The following is a 24,779-nucleotide window of genomic DNA, read 5'->3' on the forward strand; positions in this document are numbered from 1 at the left end:
GGTGATGTGTGTGGGAATCTGCATGAACTTGAGATTCAGACTTCTCGCATAGGCACAGAGCTGCAATGGAAAAAGTTAGTTACTGCATTTTAAATAAAAGTGCTGTTGTATAGGCAAGTTTTAAGCACTTTTGTCATTTTAATGTCTCTTACAAACCTTGTTTTCAGCAGTCAGAACCCAAGATGATACCAGATAGATTTTATAAAAAAATATTTTAAACTATTGCTTTTTTTCACCTTTTTAAATTGGTAATTATTGCTAAATGTCCCTTTTTTTTCATATGGCTTTTTGAACTTTTATGATTTTCTTTCATTCCTACTTGATTAGTGTGCTACCCACCTATTCAGTTGTGATTTATTGCCATTTGATTCAAACTTCATGTATGGTACAATTATAAAGAAATCTGCAGGTATAATGGGCAGAAACGCATATTGGATACAGTATTTTTTTTGTTTAGTGTGCATCAGTCACACACCAGCTGTCCTACGTTAAGATGCAAAACTATTTTTCAAAAATGTAAAAGGCCAATCGTTGACTGGGAACATTTGTTATGTTTAACAAATTTGCTGGAGTTGTTTGAGGATGTGACGTGAATAAGGGGAAACCAGTGGATGTGGTATATTTGGATTTCCAGAAGGCATTCAATAAGGTGCCAAATAAGAGGCTACTGCACAAGATAAAAGCTCACGTAGTTGGGGGTAATATATTAGCATGGATAGAGGATTGGCTAACTAACAGAAAACACAGAGTCTGGATAAATGGGTCATTTTCCGGTTGGCAAACAATGACTAGTGGGGTGCCGCAGGGATTGGTGCTGGGCCCTCAACTATTTACAATCTATATTAATGACTTGGATGAAGGGAGTGTAATGTAGCCAAGTTTGCTGATGATACAAAGGTGGGTGGGAAAGCAAATTGTGAGGAGGACACACAAAATCTGCAAAGGGATACAGACAGGTTAAGTGAATGGACAAAAATTTGGCAGATGGAGTATAGGGCCCATGTTTCGGGCCGTGCCTAGAACGGCGCAGCCCTGACCTGGACGCCTGTTTTTCACGCCACAAAGTGCGCCTAAAAAAACTTCCAGATTCTCCGGCTCCCTGCTGGCCCTCGGCGCGGCGCAGCACGAGCTGTAGGGGGCGGAGCGAGGTCCCTGCGCTGAAAACAGTGCCGTGACCTCTGCACGTGCGCTACAAAGGGCGCGCATGTGCCAGTAGCTCCAGGCGCCCAAAACTGTGTGGGAGGGACCCGAAGCACGCAGCCCCTAGCCCTGGCCGAATGGCCTCAATGGGGCTGCGTGCATAAGGCTCCTCCCACGGCCAGCTCCTGCTTCCTCCCGACCCGACTCGACTCCTGCTTCTCCCCCGCCGCCGGACCCGACCCGACCCCCCGGACTGGACCCGACCCGCGCTCCCGATTCCCCCCCACCCAGACCAGACCCAACCTGACTTCCCTTCCCCCGACCCGTGCTCCCGACCGCCCCACCCCCGGACCGGCCCCGACATGACCCCGACCCACGCTCCCCCTGACCCGACCTGCGCTCCCGACCCCGGACCCGACCCAACACCACCTACCTGTAAATCTGGTGCTGGGGACTGGCCCTGACCGAAGTCTTGGGCCCGACCCGTTCAGCCTCCCCCTTCTCCTCTCTTCTCACCTCTCCCTTCTCTTCCCCCCGGCCCCTTCTCCTTCCCCCCGGCCCCTTCTCCTTCCCCCCGGCCCCTTCTCCTTCCCCCCGGCCCCTTCTCCTTCCCCCCGGCCCCTTCTCCTTCCCCCCGGCCCCTTCTCCTTCCCCCCGGCCCCTTCTCCTTCCCCCCGGCCCCTTCTCCTTCCCCCCGGCCCCTTCTCCTTCCCCCCGGCCCCTTCTCCTTCCCCCCGGCCCCTTCTCCTTCCCCCCCGGCCCCTTCTCCTTCCTCCCCCCCCCCCCACCCACTTCTCCTTCCTCCCCCCCCCCCCCCCCCCCGGCCCCTTCTCCTTCCCCCCTCCCCCCCCCCCGGCCCCTTCTCCTTCCCCCCTCCCCCCCCCCCGGCCCCTTCTCCTTCCCCCCCCCCCCCGCCCCCTTCTCCTTCCCCCCCCCCCGCCCCCTTCTCCTTCCCCCCCCCCGCCCCCTTCTCCTTCCCCCCCCCCCGCCCCCTTCTCCTTCCCCCCCCCCCGCCCCCTTCTCCTTCCCCCCCCCCCCGCCCCCTTCTCCTTCCCCCCCCGCCCCCTTCTCCTTCCCCCCCCGCCCCCTTCTCCTTCCCCCCCCCGCCCCCGCCCCCTTCTCCTTCCCCCCCCGCCCCCTTCTCCTTCCCCCCCCCGCCCCCTTCTCCTTCCCCCCCCCGCCCCCTTCTCCTTCCCCCCCCCGCCCCCTTCTCCTTCCCCCCCCCGCCCCCTTCTCCTTCCCCCCCCCGCCCCCTTCTCCTTCCCCCCCCCGCCCCCTTCTCCTTCCCCCCCCCCGCTCCCTTCTCCTTCCCCCCCCCCGCCCCCTTCTCCTTCCCCCCCCCCCGCCCCCTTCTCCTTCCCCCCCGCCCCCTTCTTCTTCCCCCCCCCCCCCCCCTGCTGTCAGAAACACAGACACTGACAGACAGAGAGAGAGAGAGACACTGTGGGGGTGGGGTGGGGGGGGGCATCCCAGCACGCTGTTGGAGGGCTCCCAGTGCTGCAGTCGGTAAGTAGAAAATGTTTTGTTTTATTTGATTTTTTAAAAAATTATTTCTTTATTTTTTTTGATTGATTTATTGATGTTTTTATCATTTATTATTGATGATGGCTCTTTATTTGTAAAACTGAAGTGTTTAATGTTTGTAAACTTCCCTTTTAAACCCCCCCCATTCCCTATGCCTGATTTGTAACCTACGCCTGATTTTCTAAAGTGTTGACAAAGTTTTTTCGAGCGTACAAAAATCATCACTCCATTCTAAGTTAGTTTGGAGTAAGTTTTCACTGGCGAAACTTTGAAAACAGGCTTAAGTGGCCGGACACGCCCCCTTTTGAAAAAAAAATTCTGTTCCAAAGTGAAACTGTTCTAACTGACTAGAACTGGAGCAAACTAAATGCCGAGAATTTGAATTTCTAAGATACTCCGTTCTACACCAGTTGCTCCAAAAAATCAGGAGCAACTGAGGCCGAAACTTGGGGCCCATAATGTGGGAAAATGTGAGGTTATCCACTCTGGCAGAAATATTAGAAAAGCAAATTATAATTTAAATGGAGAAAAATTGCAAAGTGCTGCAGTACAGAAAGACCTGGAGGTCCTTGTGCATGAAACACACAGTTACTATACAGGTACAGCAAGTAATCAGAAAGGCAAATGGAATGTTGGCCTTAATTGCAAGGGGGATCGAGTATAAAAGCAGAGAAGTCCTGCTACAACTGTACAGGGTATTGGTGAGGACACACCTGGAGTTCTGCGTACAGTTTTGGTCTCCATATTTGAGGAAGGATATCCTTGCATTGGAGGCTGTTCAGGAGAAGGTTCACTAGGTTGATTCTGGAGATGAAGGGGTTGACTTATGAAGGTAGGTTGGGCCTATACTCGTTGGAGTTCAGAGGAATGAGAGGTGATCTTATTGAAACATAAGATAATGAGCGGCTCGACAAGGTGATTGCAGAGAGGATATTTCCACTCATAGGGGAAACTAAAACTAGGGGGACATAGTCTTAGAATAAGGGGCCACCCATTTAAAACTTAGATGAGGAGAAATTTCTTTTGAGGTTTGTAAATCTATGGAATTCTCTGCCCCAGAGAGCTGTGGAGGCTGGGTCATTGCATGTATTTAAGGTGGAGATAGACAGATTTTTGAGCGATAAGGGAGTAAAGGGTTACGGGGAGCGGGCAGGGAATTGGAGACGAGTCCATGATCAGATCAGTTATGATATTGAATGGCGGAGCAGGCTTGAGGGACCAAATGGCCTACTCCTGCTCCTATTTCTTATGTTCTTAAGCAGCTACAACTGCTTTCTGAATTTGCCTGTTCAAAGCTGTGCAAACTTTTAAAAACTAATTGCAGTATAGAAATTGATATTTCACTCAATTGTTTTTGATGACTAATGTTGGCGATGTCTACATCCCATATATGTTCAAATTGACATCGCTATTTTTGGTATATTTCAGCTCTTGCACGCTATATAATATGTCTTAAAACTTGATTAAATATTATGCAATGATTTCAGCTGACCGATTTTAAAAAGCCCTTGGGTTTTTTTTGAGCTATTCGAGGTAAATGAAAATTTTGTTATGAAATGTGTCTTTTAAAAATTTTTTTAATCAATCCATGCAGGATCAAACTAAAACACTAACTGTCTTTCTCTCTCTCTCTCCAGTTGATATTTGGTCTGTTGGGTGCATTATGGCAGAACTGTTGACGGGAAAGACTCTGTTTCCAGGCACAGACCGTATCCTTGATTACCTTTTTAATAAGAAAAACTTGGCACTTGTTGAATTTTTTTGTTTGTGAGCAGGAGAAAAGATTTTATGTTCTGTTTTAGCCATAAATACTAAGTTGTCACCTCAGTAACAAGTGCTTTATTAAATTTTCACAATCTGGTGTCTGAAGAGGATTCTTTTCAAAGGTAGGCATTTAATAAGTGCAGTGTATTCGCAAAAATAGTAACTTCACCTCAATTTAAACACCACTGCATTCACTGAACAAACTGACTACCTTTTAAACAGTGAGTCGTTTGTGTATTCCTCTGCATCCATCAGATTTTGAATCATAAGCCATTGAGTTTAAAAAATCCCTTCACATTTTAATAGATTTTATATTTTCATGAAATGGGTTTATCAAGTGCAAGATTTCTCTTCAAAATGGGTGCATTGGAAACTTAGCTTTATTGCTAATTACTTGCATGAAACTTGTTAATTCTACAAATGCCTTTTAAACAAATTGCATCACCATTTCAAAATGTATTTTTACAAAACTGATGTTGTCTTTTCAGAAGATACAAAATACTTTTGGGAATGGGCATGCTGGAGAACAATCTGCCTGGGCTTTACCCTATTTAATCTCCACTTAGTCCAGAACAGAGTCACCTACATCCTATTATGCTGCACTCCTAGGTGCCTGGTTCTTGCCAACCTTCCTTGGCTCCCTGTTTCCCAATACATTGATCTAAAATCTTCATCCTTATTTTCAAATTCCTCTACAACTTTCTCTTCTTAACCTAATGCAATTTTCTGCAAACTTGTATCCCAGCAAGAACCCTCTGCTCTTCCAACTCTGGTCCACTGCACGTCTCCGATGCTCCCCCTTATTTTCTGATTCATGGTCAGTGGCAGCGTATCGGCTGTTCTGCTCCTGTACTATGGAATTCCCCTTTTGAACTTCTAGAACCTACTCCACCCTCAAAAGCCTCCAAAAAAACCTCTGTGCTTTTGGTCACATTCTCCAATTCCCTCATTTGCTGCGCCCCCCCCCCACCTCACCACCACCACACTCAACCTGGTTTTAAGCACCTGGAACATTTTGCTTGCTATAAAAATGTAAAGTATCGTGAATACTAATTTGGCAAATCAAGATATGTGCGCCGAACTAGGTGAATGAACTCTTTCCAGCTTTTGTTGGAAAACTGTTTATTGAAACAATATCATGGTGATGATTCTTTTTCTGCTATTGGAGCACTGATACTGTTGTATTCTATCTGAAATTTGTGCTATTGCACATCTGACACATTAATTATCTTTTATTACTGATTGCATTCTCTCCTTTTAGTTCAGTTTATCCTGACATAACTAATCTGAGCTAATGCCAAACATTTATAAAAGCTTTGAGCAAAGCAGAATGTGGAAAAGAAAACTGGTCAGCTTAGTCATTTTTTTAACTTTTAGGTGTCTGACTTTGACGTTCAAAAATGTTTGTGTAGTGATAGTTAAAATCTCAGTAAATTGCATGTAACAAGAGGTTACTTTAGTATTATGTCACTAGGTTGTGAGCTGTCCTACCACAACATGCTTCATCTGACTAAATATATTTGAATAAGATCCCTTCAATAGCCAAACCACAGAATTTCTTTTCACATAATAATTCCCAATTCTCTTTCTCAGCATTTCTCTCCTCGTCATAAAGCTTCCCTTTACCAATATCACACAACAATCCAGTTTGTTTCAGATGGAAGTTTTTGTGGCTTCCACTGATCGTGCAGAACTTTGCTGCAAAATAAAATCTGACCAGTTAAGTTTGCGCCACCAACCCAACAAAAAATAGCTTTATGACCAATGAAACTAAACTTTGTTCAGTAGCCAGTGTCCTGATAGTGTTTCCAATAACAACTGCTTGTATTTATATAGTAAGCAAATCTAATTCCTTTTCCAAAATCATTTTATTCTTGGTTCCTGACTCTGCCAACTACACACTGACTGACACAAGTCAGTCTACATAACAATTTTTTTGTTCATTACTGCATTTTGCCGAAGTATAACTGACTTCAGTTCTAATTTCTGTTGAAAAATAAGTATCTCCACTGCATTGTAATGAACACTGTTGTGGTCTCTTCATAAACTTTAAATACCTCTCAGACCATCACCATTTTTGACATTTTGTGCTTGGATTTCTTTACAAAATTACTGTACTGATCAATCTGCTAGGATATACCTTTTATGGTTGTGAACTTTTCCCACCTAGGAAACTCAAATGCCAGATTTTTTAGCAGATAAATCTTTTATCCTAGCACAGCATATTGGCTATTTTTTAAACACATTTTGTGGTTTTGTTTTTAGTGTAGTGAGATATCGAACTGAATAAAACCTCTTGATCATCAGTGCAGTTATATCTGCATTGTTCTGTAATTATATTTGTCTTGCCTTTTTGAGTGATTCCCTAACTTATCCATCAATAGCAAATTTTTGAGCTGTGCTCATTTTTCTGATTGCTAACTTGAGTGTGCCAGATCTGTGTGCTGATAATTTACAAACATACTTTAATCATAAAATCATTTGTAGATTTGTTAGTATTCTATGCATGGATTAATGCTTTGTGTTGATGTGGAATGTTTTGCAATTAACCTATTTTCTCAATGCTTATATTCTCTCCTGGTTAATTATTCTTTTGCTCAGAAGGAAGACGACAGCTGTGACCTCAACTGTGCATGTCACATAATTGGTTACAGGGAAGTGCCCCAGTATTTTATAACCCCATGGTTACTTGAAATTTGCATGAGCAATAGTTTCATGTGTTTACACTCGTGCTTTGTGTTTTGTCTTTACTAACCCAATCCTGCTCAGACAAACATTTTAATTACTAGCTAGACCTCTTAATGCTTTTGTCACAGGAAAATTAACTTTGTGGGTTACCTTTTGCATGCAGTCTTTAACCAAGCTTACATACTGAATCTCGTATTGGGCTGAATTGAAGTTTAAAACTTTATGAAGCAAGGATTTGACTTGTGATTGTATTAAGAGTATATCTCATAATTAAAATCACCAATACTTGTACTTTATTTTTTTGGAAACATTTCTTAATTATTGAATAAATAAATCCCCTTTAAAGGTGCTACGGGTAAGTAACAATTAAATGATTTGATTGAAAAGGCCTTGCAGAGATTCCTGGTACTCTAGTGAGTAAAGCCACCAAATAGCACGGAGCCATTCAGACTAGAAGCTTCCAAGTAGAATTCTCAGTCTGTGCTGATCTAACTGTTCTCGGCTAGGGCAGCAAGTGGGCTACTACAGTTGACCGTTAGTGGGGAATAGTTAGGGTTCCTGCTCTTAATAGCAATCCAGAAACCGTTGCTAAAAAGTACGTTTGTATGGACATTGGGCGAGAAAAAGATCAGGTTGCTCCTGATTGCACTAATGATTGAAAAGCATGTTAAAACTGTCTGACTCACAAAGGAAGGGCACTTGGGTAAGGTGCTGGAGGGCTACTCGTGCTGGTAGAACTGTGGCAACGTAAAGGAGCAGTGGTTATAGCATAGTTGTTCATTCTAACTCTTAATTGACGCTAAATCTGGCCATTTTCACCTTGTGTAAATTGGGATGATTTTTAATAAATTATTTTAGTAATCCTTTAACCCATGAAACAATACTGATAATGTTGGTGCAAGTGTTTGTATTTCCTTTTGTCAAAAGAATAGGATTTAAAATGACTGCATCACAGATGCTTGACTTTAAATTATAAAGCTTTTAAAGTCTATGGGAAGCTTCCTGTGACATCTCTTGCTTTCACTCTGCTTTTATGTTTAGTGAAAATTTGGATTGAATTCTTGACACGCTGATCAATTTTGTGAACTGGCTGCTTCACTATTGTGCTCTTTCGATCTCTTCTGATGCTGCAGTAAATAAATCAAAACATTTTTTGTTTCAAATATCTATAGGAAATACATTACTTTCAAGAATTCTGAAATTTATTATTTATAGATCATAAAATTGACATTGGGGGAATACTTCAAATAAATGTCATTGTTTATGTAGTGAAGTGCATCTAGCATCAATAGACTGCACTGGGATGTATGGGTGTGCAAAGCATAAGCATTTTGTTGACTTCAGTTGGAGGATTGGAGGTGAAATGAAGTGTGTTTGCCTTAAATCCTGTGTGGTCTCATTTGAGACTGCTTAAATTAGAGTACTGTACCACAAATCCCAACCATGCCACTCGATTGGATATCATAAAAGGGAAATGTTGCTGGTTGCTATCTAGTCCTATAATAGCTTCATTTCTAGTGGTTGGTTTTAGCATTTAACTGACATCTTGGTTGTGGTCAATGCAATAGCATGAGGGTCCCCAGAAAACAGGAGGTGGAAATGGAGGGAAGGGGAAAATTAAAGAATGGAGTAAAATGTGTGTCTGAATAGGATATTTTTATTTTGGCAGTGGTTTAGAGTTGTATCGGTAATATGACAGCAATACAATGCTGCAGCAGTTTTTCGTATCCTGCAAGTGTTGCCACAGGTTACACACATGATACTGCCCTTTCTAATAAAGATAAAGACAAATGAGAAAAAAATGTAGGTGAAAAGTAACTGGACAAACAAAGTTAAAATTAAACTTCTAAAATAATTTAAAGCATTGGAAGAATTGTGAAATTCTATACCCAAAGGTACATGTTTCTTTCTGTTTTCCACCACCAATATTTCTACATGTAGCAATATGTAAATGCTGATGATTGGCATTATCTGAAATTCCTACTTTGTCAGGCTACAATAGCCTAAAATTAATAATTTCTGTTTTTAATTCTTCTGAAGTAGTCACTTCAAACCATGAGAATAAGTATTACTCTAGAGTTGAATTGTGTTGCTGAGCAGAATGGATTTTCTCTTCCTGCATCAAAAATCACTGCCAGTGCAATTTCTGAAGCCCTCAGTTATCGGAAATTACCAAAATACTACATCAGTTTGTCATCCATGACCTGAACATTGGCGCAAGATTCCTCCGAACTCCATTATCGTTACAACTCTAAAATGCATTGGCCGTTTTTGTTATAACCTGTCCCCTATGTTTTCCTTTATGTTACAATGTTAGATATTGATCAGTTGAAGCTAATAATGCAGCTCGTCGGAACACCAGGGCCAGAACTTTTGATGAAAATATCATCTGATTCTGTGAGTTTAATGCATTGCCTGTACTTTCCGCTGATAGTTATTGACCATTCCTAGTAAGTCACTTCTTGCAACACCTCAAAGTAAAGCACCAAAGCACAAATTTACCAACATTAATTGGCACGGTTTGATTTTCTACTAGAAATATTTTTTTATTGCTGTGCTGATTTTAGTTAATACAGAAATAGTATTGTAGGTAATGTTTTAACCTAATCCATAACCAGCCTAAAATAACAAGTACCTCCGTTTCTTACCCGATTGATTTTGTATGTTTTTGTTGAGATTTGGCAACATAAAATATTGATGAATGTTTGCAGTTTGATTATATATGAAGTGCTCTAGTTTTTTTTTAAAGTTTTAATACAATAACATCCATTTAGTACTAATAAATCTAACCTCATAGCATGCTGGGACAATGCTCATGGTCTTTTCCCCCTCCCCCTCTGCATGTTTGTGTCTTTTATTTTCCACTGCATCCTGCTGTCCTTTTCTAATACAACAACCAGCAGCACATGAATTTCATTAAAATGGTTACTAAAGTTGTTGAAAACTCAGCTTTTCAAACCTTTTGACAACCCTTTTGAAAACTGGATAAACGCCTTGACCTGGGCGTTCAAGATATTAACCAGCTTCAGCAGATCATGAGATTGACAGGAACCCCTCCTGCATCCTTAATTAACAGGATGCCCAGCCATGAGGTGAGACAGACAGGCTACCAATGAACTCCTCGTATGGAGAGGACTTTTGTTGCTACTCATGTATTTTCTGTATATTTCCGATCAATGGACCGATGCACGGTGTCAATTGTACAGTAAACTTAGCTGTCAGCAATTCTTGTTTGGGATGAATTGTCTTCGGTTTCCTTAATTTGTGGGCAAAATACAAAATTTAACTGATTTCAATGTAACAACTTGATATATGCATTATTTGTGGGCCAACATATCCATATAAGGTTTTGTAGGTCCCTGTGGTGTTCTACTGTTAAACTAGTGTTTCCTAGAAATGCCCCACATAGAAAACCCACTGCTAAATGAGGATAATTGTACAGATGAATCATCTTTGGGTCAGAATTGCAAGCAGTAATTTGAGGCATTTGGGTGGTTCAGATTACTGTGTTTATTTCTGCAGTCTTGGGAACATGGATAGTTATGGATCTCTTTTTACATAAAAAAAACAATTTGTGCTTCATGCAGCCTTTTGGAGTGGAGGATTGTTCAAGTCTTTTTGTGGGTTTCAATTCTTTCATGTGTTAAGATGATGGGCTGTCTCTTCCGCACATTTTTCTTCGGCATTGAGGGGGAGTAAATCTTCTAAGGTTGTGTGGCCTAGTCAGTGTGTACAGCAGTTTTTGATGGGGTCTCTCTAATCACATTTAAATGTATAGTGTTTAGCCAAGCAACCATTTCATGTTATTAATTAACTATGAATGCTTAAAGTATATAACAAAGTTAAAAATTATACCCATAAAGTTATCTTCTTGTGTATTTTTTAAACTTGGAAATGAGATACATGTTCCAAGAATGAATTTCTACAAAAAGAACATATCCACTATTAATAATTCTTCCATGAAAATTTAAAGTTTTATAGGAGTCAAAATAGTAATTTTATTATTCCAACTTTTTTTTGTACAGTGTCATATTTTAAATTCCTGTGACTCTTTGAAAGGTAGGAAGTTCTGTAATTACAAAATCAGGCCCTGCTTAACTACACATGGCTATTCCAACTACCAAGTATTTCAAAGCTCATGGAAAGCATAAATAACTGACAAAAATGAAACATGAAGCATTTTTGTCTGTTGTACCATGATATTGATTGGTTTCTTTTTACTGGTGCATTGGAAGTTTAAAAACCCTATTTTACACTCTCAACTTGTTACCTCTGTTCCAGATACCCAGAATATAAGCATGTTCTGGATTTTGCTTAATATGTTTGATTAGCAATCCATTGAGCTTAAGAAATACATATTTAAATTTACTTTGTCCTGGTAAAACTTTAACTTCTCAGCTTTAATTGTTTCTGTAGCCTGTCTGAAAGTCGTCAGAGCTGGTTCATGGAAGATCAGCAAGGTTAATATTCACTGACCTTGTGCCACGTCCAGTTCATATGCACATACAAAATTGACAGGCAGGAAACGATCAGCTGATCCATCAAGCCTGCCCCACATCTTATGATGACTTGAGCATCATGACTCAACACTTCCCACCGCACCTTCCATTCTCCCCCTTTCCCATGCCACGTCATCTCCTGGAAGAGGTGAAAAAACCCAGGATCAGTGAGAGAAAAGTCTTCTCTGACCCCCTCAGGCAATTGAAACCAGTCCAGGACATCACCTGGACCAAGTATTATCTATTAAGACACTTGCCTTCTATATAATGCGATCTCTGCCCCAATTAAGAACCGGTCCAGGTCCCTCTTGAAGGCGTGCAGAGAGTTAACGCCCACCATACCAGCCGGCAACATATATTGACGTTTAATGCTGCAGACACAACTGTTGCTTTTCATCTTCAGAGGAGGGATAGTTCAGCATGTAATTGTTGTAAATCTGCAATATACCTTTGCTAGTGTTCACTTATCCGTGTTACCGTTTACGAAGTCTGGCAGTCTGTTCTACTACAGTTGGAGTGCCTTCCAAACTTTGTTACATGAGGGCAAGTGAGGGAACCAGTAATCTGAAATACAGTGGTGAGGGTTATCTGCTTGACCCTTGGACTTGGTATCAAAATATTGGGCAGCTGAAGATGAACTCCAATTCGCGGGGTGTGAGGAGCATGCCTATAGGAGAGAAATATCAATTAAGTAACAATTCAAAAAATTGTATCCTCTCAATCCCAAGGACCTGCTACTCAATCACCAATTCAATTTCAGTACCACAAGCTGACAAGATTTGTTCTGTCAATAGCCTTCGGAAGGATTTCAGTCGTATTAAGGACCTGCACTCTTGTTCCCTATCTTGGTGTGAGCTTTTGAACTTGATATATAACTGCCACAGAGGTTGCAAATGTCTTATGATAAATAAACATCTTTCCATCACCTACACAAGGTCCCTCTGTTTCATGTCTTTAACCGCCTGGCAGATGTTTTGTTGAGGTCTGTTCTTTAAAACTGGTACTGGAATGACAACCAAGACTATTTGCATGTTTCAACTTCCAGCATCTGTTCCAGGGTTGTTTATGGTAACTTACCATTTTAAAGACAAGCAGTGACTGAATTGTTTTGGGCATATATGAACAGAATTCAATGGTGGATAAGCTAATTATCTTCAATATTAAGACTATGTCAATAACAAAAAAGATTAGCCATTGACGTTACCCCCGCGTTATTGAGAGCTTTTTAGTTAGACATACAGTTCAGCTCTTTGGTAATTGCATCTGAATTAAACTGGGACAAATAAAGAGCAAAGCCGGCAGAAGTGTGGAATTCTTGAGATGGGCCGCCCTGTTTGCCACAGGCAATTTCACTGTTCAAATCAATGGACTGAAATGATGCAGCCTTCCCATATCATTTCATCTACAATTTGAGAGAGATTTGTCTGGGCAGAAAATCTTGAACACTGGAGCCACACTATGTGAATAGCTAATCCTTTAATAACACCTCTATGCTTATGCTAGGAATATCATAGTCATTGCAACTGTTCCTCTGCTTTCTGCAGCAGTCCAAAAAATGTAGAGACTATTGCGATCTAGCTTCACACAGCACTTCTGTTTATAGATCACGTTTTCACAGTGGGCTGAGGACATCACATTTCTAAATATTTTTGCATTTGTTCAATTAATAGCTATTATCTGCTATTATAGCATTGTTTCCATCTTAAGTCGCTGATACTATCTTTCGAGAATTGAGGGAGAGTACGTAGAAGTGTAATGTGAAAGGGATCCCTCAGTGGTGTTAGCAGGAAAATATCCTCCCCACCATACTGAGAAATGGCAATCGTGTATCACTGAGAAAGTAAGAGAATAAACTTTGCATTTATATAGTGCCTTTCATGTCTCCGGGATATCCAAAAATACTTCACAGCCAATTAATTACTGTTAAAATGCAGTCACTGTTGTTTTGTAGGCAAACATGGCATTCATTTTGCACATTGCAAGGTTCCACAGCAGTAAGATGAATTATGTTTATACACGATATTTCTTTGGGTTCAGTGTTACTGGACACTGCAGTAAGCATACTTGACTTCCCTTAAAATCAGAAGTGCGATGTTTCTGCCAAGTGTTTAGGTAAACAATAACAAGGCCAAGAATTGTTAAGAGAATCCTCATTTTGTACACAGTCTACTGGAAAGTATCACATGCTACCATATGGTTCTTCTACAGAAGCAGAGTGAATATTCATTCTTGCCAAACCAAACACTCGTTTAGAATAGACTAATGGTTTTATTTATGCAAGGCAGATGAATGAACAGTAAGCAGTATCACACAGTAAAATAAATATTACTCTATCTTCCTTGTTACGTAAAAGAATAGATGCCATTTGTTTGTCACGAAACATGGACTTCAAACTGAAGTTGATTTACCATAGCTACAGTCTAGCCTAGCTCTCATTGCTAGGCTGGCTCTGGACTCCTCCCTCATGTCCAATATAATTCTGTAATTTTAGAGCCTGCATTGAGGATGGAAAATCGTACTTGCCTATTGGCAGTTCAGTATATGTTTAAAAAAAGTTTTTTTTAAATTCTCATCCTTCACCTCTTCACAAATGGAGAGCTTTGTTTCCACGCAATGCACGCTAGACCATTTCTCTCAACTACACTCAAGCCAAGTAACATGTTGGTAAATCATCGTGTGCTCACAATACTGCAAATGATGTCTAAACATCCTTTCTGCCTTGATCACTTATAGAAGTTATTTATACAAGTGTTAATGTGTTACAGTGCTTTGACTATTGTACGATGAAGCACTTATCCCCAGAGGTTGAGATTTTTTTCAGTTGTCTTTGCTTTTAGAAACATAGAAAATAGGTGTAGGAGTCGGCCATTCGGCCCTTCGAGCCTGCACCGCCATTCAATGAGTTCATGGCTGAACATGCAACTTCAGTACCCCATTCCTGCTTTCTCGCCATACCTCTTGATCCTGCTAGTAGTAAGGACTACATCTAACTCCTTTTTGAATATATTTAGTGAATTGGCCTCAACAACTTTCTGTGGTAGAGAATTCCACAGGTTCACCATTCTCTGGGTGAAGAAGTTTCTCCTCATCTCGGTCCTAAATGGCTTACCCCTTTTCCTTCGGCTGTGACCCATGTTTCTGGACTTCCCAACATTGGGATCATTCTTCCTGCATCTAACCTGTCTAAACCTGTCAGAATTTTAAACGTTTCTATGAGATCCCCTCTCATTCTTCTGAACTCCAGTGAATACAAGCCCAGTTGATCCAGTCTTTCTTGATATGTCAGTCCCGCCATCCCGGGAATCAGTCTGGTGAACCTTCGCTGCACTCCCTCAATAGCAAGAATGTCCTTCCTCAAGTTAGGAGACCAAAACTGTACACAATACTCCAGGTGTGGCCTCACCAAGGCCCTGTACAACTGTAGCAACACCTCCCTGCCCCTGTACTTAAAGCCCCTCGCTATGAAGGCCAACATGCCATTTGCTTTCTTAACCGCCTGCTGTACCTGCATGCCAACCTTCAATGACTGATGTACCATGACACCCAGGTCTCGTTGCACCTCCCCTTTTCCTAATCTGTCACCATTCAGATAATAGTCTGTCTCTGTTTTTACCACCAAAGTGGATAACCTCACATTTATCCACATTATACTTCATCTGCCATGCATTTGCCCACTCACCTAACCTATCCAAGTCACTCTGCAGCCTCATAGCATCCTCCTCGCAGCTCACACTGCCACCCAACTTCGTGTCATCCGCAAATTTGGAGATACTACATTTAATCCTCTCGTCTAAATCATTAATGTACAATGTGTAATGTACAATTTCCCGGATTGACTAGTACAAAATATCTCCTTTAAATATGGACTGTAATGTTGAAATTATAATACATATCCATCACCATTCCCAACACACTGATCCCTTTCAGTTCTAAAGGGAGTACTCCTAATTGTTGTCGTTTCCATTTAGGTGGCAGTCAACTCTGTTTACAGTTTTTTTTTTACAATTTACCAAAGTGCATCTATTTGATGCAGATAATCAGTACAAGTATGCCTCTAAATTTATAGAATACTTGGCTAAGATGCTTAAAATTGGTTTCCAACAGCTATTTTTTCTCCTTGGAAGCTCTAGCTTCTCTGCAGTTATACACCTTGTCTAATTAAGTTAGCCAATGCAAATTATTTTTCAATGTATTCACTTGTTTCCTTTTGAGTTTTGAATTCAAAATTGTCCTTGTACTGTACACCAAGTGGTGGACAATGGTTAATTAATTCCACTATCTACAAAACTGGGTTAATAGCTTTCTGATCGTCTTGCGTGTCAAAACAGTTTATGTATGTTAATTCTGAAGAATACCTCCATTTGTCCTTAAAAACCTGATCTGATGGATCTTTTTGTAAAGACAACTGTCAGTGGTGGGAATGCTTTTCTAAGATTCGTACTCTAAATTTTGAGTTCTGCCCACTTTGTAGTTGGTTATTTTGGTTCACGAATTTTATTTTCATTGTCCAATGAAATTTTTGATATGGCTTCAAAATTTGCTTGGAAGCTTGTATCTGTTGAGCAAAATGACCTTGTTTCCGACCTTGCGCCTCATATATTGTAATTAGTGGTGAGATTTTTTTGTTAAACTGCAGGTATAAGAATTCTGCGTATTTTGTCAAATACTTCAAATTATACAAATTTTAATTGTGAATAGTTTAGGTTCTTCAAATTGCTTACTTTAATGAAATATTGCAAAAAATTGGACATGGCAAAATTCTGATTACTGTTCATTTTTGTATCTCTTAATTGAGCTTTTATTTTATGTTGGGAGAGATTCAGGTTTATATGAATATTTTGTTAAAAGTTAGCTCTAAAATGATTCAGTTCAGCTTAGTTTCACTTTTGTAAATTTTGCAGAAGTTTAGCAACTAAAAATACTGTCAAACCTTTGGTATATGACCTTAATCACGGCCAGTTCTGGTTATTTTCCTGATGCTGTACTGTGGCATGTCTAATTTTTTTGAAGTGTTTGCTAAATAACACGTTTCAAAATTGATTTTTCTTGAATATTAACTTGTGGTATCACTTTTCAAGTGATCTTTAAGTTTTATCTGCTTCACAAATTCAAAACCAAATGAACAACATTGTGATTGGATTTGCAGAGATATTTCTAACCTTAAATAGATTTTGATAGGTGACTATGAACTAAAAATGTTCCAAAATATAAATATTGTCGTTAAATCGAGTGTACAGCACAGAAACCGGTCATTCGGCCCAACTGGCCTATGTCGGCATTTATGCTCCACACAAGCCATAGTGTTCAGTATGTGTCTAAAAGACCTGGAAAAGTGATATAACAGCTTGGATTGAGAATATAGATCATTTTTGATTAACAGAATATCAGTAAATCTATGTAAACTATTTCTACAGGCTAGAAACTACATACAATCATTACAGCACATGCCAAAACAAAGCTTTGAAGATGTATTCATTGGAGCTAATCCTCAAGGTAACTATATTTCAATATCTATTCATATATATCTTTATAAATCAACTTAGTTTTCTATTCCTGATTTGAAAAGATAGTAAGCAATTTATTCCAGTTCTTTACCTTTCCCATGTTGGAGCAAGAAGAGAAAGTGTAATAGCGGAGTGGTTGTTTAATGTTTATTTTTATTTTTGTGGAGAAGTAATCAATTAAGATTTTGATATCCAAATTCACCATGTTAGGAATTTCAGGCATAAACTTGTTTCCCACCATTTGATAGTACTAGCCCAGCAGTCTGCGTGGCCCCCGGCCTGCGAGCACCATCGGAGCAGGCCGGGGAGCGGAAGAAGCAGCGTGGCAGCATACCACTCCAGGGAGCAGCACATGCTGTAGCAGGAAAGTAACGGCAGTGAAGAGTAACGCCATCAAGGTCCAGGTCGGTGATTGGGGTGTGGGCAGATACTGCAGGAGCGGCGAGGTCGGGATGAAGGAGCGGTGAGAGATTGTAGAGGGACGTGATCGGGGCCCAAGAGAGGTGCAAGTTCGGGACCCAGATGGGGCGAGTGCCCATCGGCAGCACGGGCCTGCCCATACTGCAATATGTGTGTGCATTAGATCCGTGCAGCAGAGCAGGTCTCCAGTCATCTTGGTTAATCCTTGCTACTAGTTTTGTCAAGCCAGTGTGGTGGCTGGTGTGCAACGGTCACTACACATTAAAAAAAATCCAGGCACAGGCATCTTCCACCCTTCAAGATTTAGTTCGGACCTGGAATTTTAGATCCCATCATTGAAACACCTGTGAACTTTTTGACGTGGAAGCAAGTCATCCTCGATTCGAGGGACTGCCTATGACGATGATGAGTATAGTATACAGTCCTTGCCACTTGTACAGTATACATCGTCCACGCTTATCACAGGCAACTGCCTATATTGGGCAAATAACACTAACCATTTACCAGTACCATAGGAGTCAATTACAAAGGCACCGCTTATACTATACTTATTCAGCACGACAGCTGTTTTGGGCCACATGCTTCCTATTTTCCTTTTTATCACAGCAAATAATTCATTTTTACTTTTTCTAAAATTACATTGATACACTGATGTCATTGATTCAAAAATTCCAAGTTAGTATTGGGCTATATCGATCCAAGTACTGAATTCTACAGCTGCTTCCATTTAATAGTGTGCGAGATAGTTAATAGGTAATCGCCTTGTGTGTTTAAAACAACCAACAGTTTACACTTCAAATCCTCTACCCTCTGGAGGGTGTCTCAGGCTAATGTTTCATTCTTGCAACCTATGATAGTTTTATGGTCCAATGCTTATAGTGGCCAAATCACATTAACACCATCGTGCCCGCTATAAATGGGGACTATTTATATTCAGGAGTTTATTTTCTTTTACCTAAATGATTTTTGTGATTTAAGAAAGGGAGGGGATGAGAAGGAACAACGGTGGAGCTTAATTAATGTCTCGTACACAGTTACTTTTTGAAGATTAACATTCTTCCAGTTTTCGTTGACGTGAAAAATTCAACTGATATGGCCATGTAAAATGTTGCTGCTATTGAATAGAAACACACAAGTGGTAATGTGCAAAAAAAAAAACCTTAAGTTTTGTAAAAAAAAAAAACATTTATTTGTTGTCTAGCTGTTGACCTTTTGGAGAAAATGCTTGTGCTGGACACAGATAAGAGGATCACAGCAGCGGAAGCTTTGGCTCATTCTTATTTCTCTCAGTATCATGACCCAGATGATGAGCCTGAAGCAGACCCTTATGATCAGTCATTTGAAAGCCGAGAGCTTGAAATAGAAGAATGGAAAAGTAAGTGAAACTATTCTTTTTACATTTTGCGAAGTGGTTCTGGAAACATGATGCTCTGAGATCAACAACTTTTATGCAGTGTTGACCCCGGTATTCCTTTCCTGTTTTTGTTAATCCAGCTGAGTGGCAGCAATTGTCGCTGCTAAAAGAGGCAATGTGGCTCTGCCTTTGTTTGAATTGGAGAGACTAAAATGTTAGTGATGTTGAATGCAGGAATACTGTTTTATTTACTGCACTCCACTAATGTAAAATCAACCTGTTTGATCCATGAAGTTTTTTGTACAGGTGAGCTTAAGTATACACAGCAGACATTTTTAACTAGATCCATCTTCAAGATTATCAAACTGAGTGAAGACTATTACTAATCATGGTAGAAGAGCAGCTTTTGTCCCCTATTTAAGAAATTTACTCTGATTTTAAAAACTTGCTATCATTCATTGGCTCTTGGAATGCTCTGTGTAGGATAAAGTAGCAGCCCATAAGGTACAATAGGATTGATGTTCGTAAGGCTTTAAATGTAGTATCTCGTGCAGCACCCGTAATGAACCTGCGTGCTATAAAAATTCAAAGTCAAATGTTGGATTTCTTGGATCTGTGCAAGTGTAAAATAGCGACTCATTAAACCTACCAAAAGAGTAGGGAGGCAAGTGTTGTCAACTGTTGCCCATCCTGTTCGATATCCTTACCGGTCTGGTAATTCATCGGATGAACTGCTTCGGTGTGTCTGTTCCAAGCAATTCTGAAAATATTGCTGCACTTCTGGCTGGACAATTAGGAAGCAGTTTCAGTAAGCTGTCATTTTTACTGGTTAAATTTCAACAGTGCACCTGGACACACTTGGGCATCACTAATTTTTGGCTCTGCCAACTGCCCTAAGGCATCTCAAGTTGGGCAAGTGGGATCTGTTACTATTGGGGGAAATATGTGTTCTCCATACTCGCAAACCAGAATCCTACAGGCAAATGTAAATTTTTCAGTAGCTTGATTTGGAGTCTTTTAAACATGGTGATGGGTTTCCACACGTGTTGGAGGCCCAGCTGACCCAAACATGTGAGATTTCCCTTATGATTAATAGTCCAGTACATATATATATGATACCCCATGTAAATTAGCCAAAAACATTATTTTATAGTTTTAAAGTGTAAAATTGGCACTCGCTTTAGGAGCTGTGGCCTGTGCATTTAAAAACAGCTTCAGTATGTGTTGACATATTTCAAAGAAGCTTTTGGGGATAATGTAAAATGTGCTAAAGCCTGCAAATTTAAAATCTGCAGCTAACCACAGCCTGCGCAACAATAGAATATTGGTAGGTATTTTCCCCCGATGAGATAATACCAAGATGTTGCTAGATCAACAGGGTGTACGGTTCTCTATGAATGGAGAAAAGGGGAAATACTTTTTAATGGGCTTCTGGAGTTTGATATATTAAATATAACTGGTCCAAAACCTGATGGTGACAAATGTAGGTGAATGTTGAACTGTATTTTTATAGTTTTAATTTGTTCTTTTTGATATCCAATCTGCTGCCTATTTGCAATTTACTTTAGGCTAATAGATTTTTAAACCGATGAACAGGATGTTTTTTCAGGAATGCTATTGTGGTTTCACGTGTGTATTCACCAGTATTACCAGATTTTGGGGATGGTTGGAACCCAGTGATCATTAAAACAAGCCTGAAAGTAGCCCAATAAATATTTACTTTATTGAAAGCTACTAATGTAGAACCAACACTTGGTCTTCCTTGTGAAAAACCTGTGAAGGACAGCTCCAGAACTATGAATAGCTAGAACTAGACACCCAATGAAATTTGAATCTTAGACCATTTTTTAAAATTTATTCTGAAACTACCAAGTAAAAAGAGACACAGAAACAAATTGAGAAATAGATGTAAAATAATAGAGGAGCACAGACACTTGGCACGGGTTAACAAAGGGGTTTAAAGGGAAGTTTACAAACATTAAACACTTCAGTTTTACAAATAAAGAGCCATCATCAATAATAAATGATAAAAACATCAATAAATCAACCAATAAATCAATCAAAAAAACTTAACAAAATAATTTTTAAAAAATCAATAAATAAAACATTTTCTACTTACCGACTGCAGCACCGGGAGCCCTCCAACAGCATGCTGGGATGCCCCCCCCCCCCCCCCACCCTCAGTGTGTCTCTGTCAGTGTCTCTATCTCTGTCTGTCTGTGTGTGTGTCTCTCACTCTCTGTCAGTGTCTGTGTTTCTGACAGCGAGGGGAGGAGGAGGAGGGGAGTAGAGGGAGAGGGGGGGGGAAGAAGGGGGAGGGAGGCTGAACAGGCCGGGCCCAAGACTTCGGGCAGGGCCCGTCCCCAGCACCAGATTTATAGGTAGGTGGCGTTGGGTTGGGTCCGGGGCCGGGAGCGCGGGTCGGGTCGGGGGGGGCGGAGGGAGGTCGGGTTGGTTCGGTTCGAGTGCGGGGGGGAAGGGGGAAGAGAGGGAGCGCGATTCGGTTCGTGTCGGGGGAGGGAGGTCAGGTTGGGTCGGGTCCGGGTCGGTCGGGGAGGGGGTGGGGGTCGGGAGCGCGGGTCGGGAGGGAGGGTGGAGGGGGGAGAGAGAGCGGGTCGGATCCAGTCCGGGGGGCGAAGCGGGAGTCGGGTCGGGGTCCGGTCCGGGGGGGGGGGGGAGAGCTCGGGTCGGGTCCGGGGGCAGGGGGGGAGAGTCGAGTCGGGTCGGGAGGAAGCAGGAGCTGGGCGTGGGAGGCAGCCTTATGCACGCAGCCCCAGTGAGGCCATTCGGCCAGGGCTAGGGGCTGCGTGCTTCGGGCCCCTCCCACACAGTTTGGGCGCCTGGAGCTACTGCACATGCGCGCCCACTGTAGCGCGCATGTGCAGAGGTCCCGGCACTGTTTTCAGCGCAGGGACCTAGCTCCGCCCCCCCACAACTCATGCTGCGCCGCGCCCGGCTCCAGAGGACCAGCAGGGAGTCGGAGAATCTGTAAGTTTTTTTTTTAGGCGCACTTTGTAGCGCGAAAAACGGGCGTCCAGGTCGAACGGCGCAGCCTGAAACTTGGGCCCAAAGAAACTATCTTGCCTTTCAAACCAGTCCAAATTTTGCAAGAAAGCCATAGATGTCCTGACATTGCTCAAAAGGCACTGGGGGCTCCTTCATCCCTAAAATACGGTGATTTTACAACAAAACTAGTTGCATTTGCTGATGTTTTGCATTCATCAACAAGCTCTCCTACTACTATAACAGAACTGTATATGTACAAAGTGGCATAAACATTGTTTAAAAAATCAATACTCTTTGAGGAATAGGAATGGTTGTTGATGGGATTAATTGTGTGATCTTTATGAAGGCTGCTGTTGGAAACTAGTTTGAAGGAGCCCTTTGACTCAAATTGATTGTTGCGCATTCCCTGTCTACTGTCATGTATGATGTGCTAATTACTGTTTTAATACTGTAAAAATGACTTCGGAAAAATAAAAGCAATAAAAATGTTCTCCTATTGTCAGTCTTGGGTGTACCCTTTTTAAAGACTATTGTGATGGAAATATGCAACAAAGGACACCTATAGTAGAAAATAGTATGACATAAATTCCCTTCATTGCTTTTTGAGTGGAGCTTGTTTACAGAGCAAGACTGAATTTACGTGCGTCTGTGAGTGCAAGTATTATACAGTATTTGAAACTTCAATGTGATGCTCATTTTCATTCTATATTTTTATTCACAATTAAAATTCCTAAGATGTTTAATATGTTTCTCTTTTCTGTTCAGGGTTAACCTATGAAGAGGTAGTCAGCTTTGTGCCACCAGAGCTAGACTCCGAAAGTATGGACTTGGAGCCATGAAAATCTTTTTTCTGTATTGAGATTTTTATATCGCATCACTGTGAGGACTTAACCAGTTCGACTGATGGTCCTTTCCAATATTATCAAGTGCCTATCATGGTCTTGATGACGGATTGTTTATGGGTGAGGGCAAAATAGAACTTTTATAACAATTATTCTACATCCTGCATGTTTTGCTAAATCCTGGGCAATTGCCAGCTTTTTGTATATTGCCATTATCATCCACTGTGAACTCAGTTTGCTAACAATGGCCCTTGCAAGCACTTGTATTCGAACTGGTAAACCTTTGTGTATTTGTATGCCTTATTTTCAGAATTGCATACTATTTTAAATGTTCAAATATATGTACAAAAGCCACCCAAACCTAAAAGAATGCAAGCAGTAATTGTTACTTTTATAAAAAGTACAAATGGGATGTACATTAATTTATAGATGTATTTGCTGTTTACAGCATAAAAGGGGTGATTGTTTTTATTGTGATTTCATTTTTAAAACCTACTTGACTCTGTTCAGCAATACTACTACAAACTAAAAGAATGCATGTCTTCACTGTATAAGGGATTTGGAATGGGAATGTTATAGCACAAATTCAAAGGTTTAGGTAAATTTACTTATTTGTATTAAAATGCTTCACCACTTGTGTAAGGTTAAGTAGAAAAATTATATGAAGAATATTTTCCATACGGTAATAACTACTCCAGCTGTTCAATATACCTGTAGAGTTCTTTGTTGTAATTGGAATGTGACTTACCAAGTGTGACATTGTAGTGAGACCATACAATAAACTATTCTGAAATAAATTCAAATGCTTTTTCAAAAACAAGTCGTTGTTCATAAAATCATAGAATAGTGCAGCACAGAAGGAGGGCATTCGGCCCATCAAGTCTGCGTCTGTTCTGTCTGGGAAAGGTTTTCTATTAGCAGGACGACTTAACTTTACTGAAAAATTGTAAACATCGGCCTACGAATTGGATGGAGGTGAAATCGGTTGTATAGATTTTGATAAATTCGTATTACTGCTTTTATGCTCAATATTAAGTGGTCTCAGTTCAATATGCCAAATGATGTTAGAGACCTTTTTTATATGGAAATAGCTTAAGCTGTTTAGGCCTTCCCAACATTATGGTGCCAATTTTCTCATGTTTCAAGACAACAGCCCTTTTAAAACCAAAGCAAGGTAATGCAGAAGATGAAAGGTTGAACAAGTACCATTCACTGTTTCTACTTGATTTGGGTAATTTGGGCAATCCAATGAGAAAAATACTAACTTTCTCCTTTTACTGAGGGGAAAAAAATACCATCCTGTATACCATGCCCCATGAAATCCCTCTTCAGCCTGTGTTTGGCCTCCACGTTTGAATTTATTTTTGTGGAGTGTATGTTTGAGTTCCAACTTTTTCTTTAATTACCAATTAATGCCAAAATATCGATCAACAGGTCGCAAGCAGTGCTTCCCTGTAGACCATAATGTTATTGCTTTAGATTCCGATCAAACTTCTATGAAATCTAGAATTAAAAGTTCCTGTGGTGTCTTTTTAAAAAAAAAAAAAATCTACATGGAGGGCCAAGGCTCAGTGGAGTATACAAGCAAGGTTGAAAAGAGTAGGAGAGAAAACAAAAGGAATCAAGAAGTTATGGTTGAATGACCTCAAACTTTGAGTTTTTAAAAAAACCTGTAGACTGTAAGAGAAAGATTGCTTAGAGCCAGTGCAATTTTGTGGCTAAAGCAGCAACTCGATTTATTTGCTTTTACTGGGTTTGACCACAAATCATGAAAGGAAAACCAAAGAAGCATCTAATGACTCGTTAGCCAGCATTTGATTCTTTGATTACATCGGTTTCATCGTTGTCTCGAGTCCCCCAAAGATCTGTCCGTGGCTCCCTCTTATTTCTCCTCTATATGCTGCCCCTTGGCAATACCATCCGAAAATATGGAGTCATGTACACTGATGACACCTCTCTCTTGACCCCTGTTTAGTATCCAAATTGTCAGATTGCTTGTCTGACATCCAGTACTGGACGAGCAGAAATTTTCTCCAAT

General features: G+C 40.9%; 1 protein-coding gene across 2 annotated transcripts in view; it reads left to right on the plus strand.

Moving 5' to 3' along the window:
* LOC139227866 (mitogen-activated protein kinase 14) overlaps window positions 1-23,561 on the plus strand; it is a 164,248-nt gene extending 140,687 nt beyond the window's left edge. The window contains exons 12-16 of one of the 2 annotated variants that reach the window (XM_070858957.1): window positions 4,302-4,373; window positions 10,129-10,208; window positions 17,030-17,108; window positions 18,741-18,914; window positions 22,665-23,561. In XM_070858957.1, coding sequence (XP_070715058.1) covers window positions 4,302-4,373; window positions 10,129-10,208; window positions 17,030-17,108; window positions 18,741-18,914; window positions 22,665-22,738 — 479 coding nt within the window. In that variant the 3' untranslated portion in view covers window positions 22,739-23,561. Of the gene's footprint in view, window positions 1-4,301; window positions 4,374-9,433; window positions 9,514-10,128; window positions 10,209-17,029; window positions 17,109-18,740; window positions 18,915-22,664 lie in introns of both variants that reach the window. The other variant, XM_070858954.1, reaches the window with a different exon arrangement.
* Window positions 23,562-24,779: the final 1,218 nt, after the last annotated feature.

Source organism: Pristiophorus japonicus, chromosome 17 (assembly GCF_044704955.1).
Source record: "Pristiophorus japonicus isolate sPriJap1 chromosome 17, sPriJap1.hap1, whole genome shotgun sequence".
Classification (NCBI taxonomy): Eukaryota; Metazoa; Chordata; class Chondrichthyes; family Pristiophoridae; genus Pristiophorus; species Pristiophorus japonicus.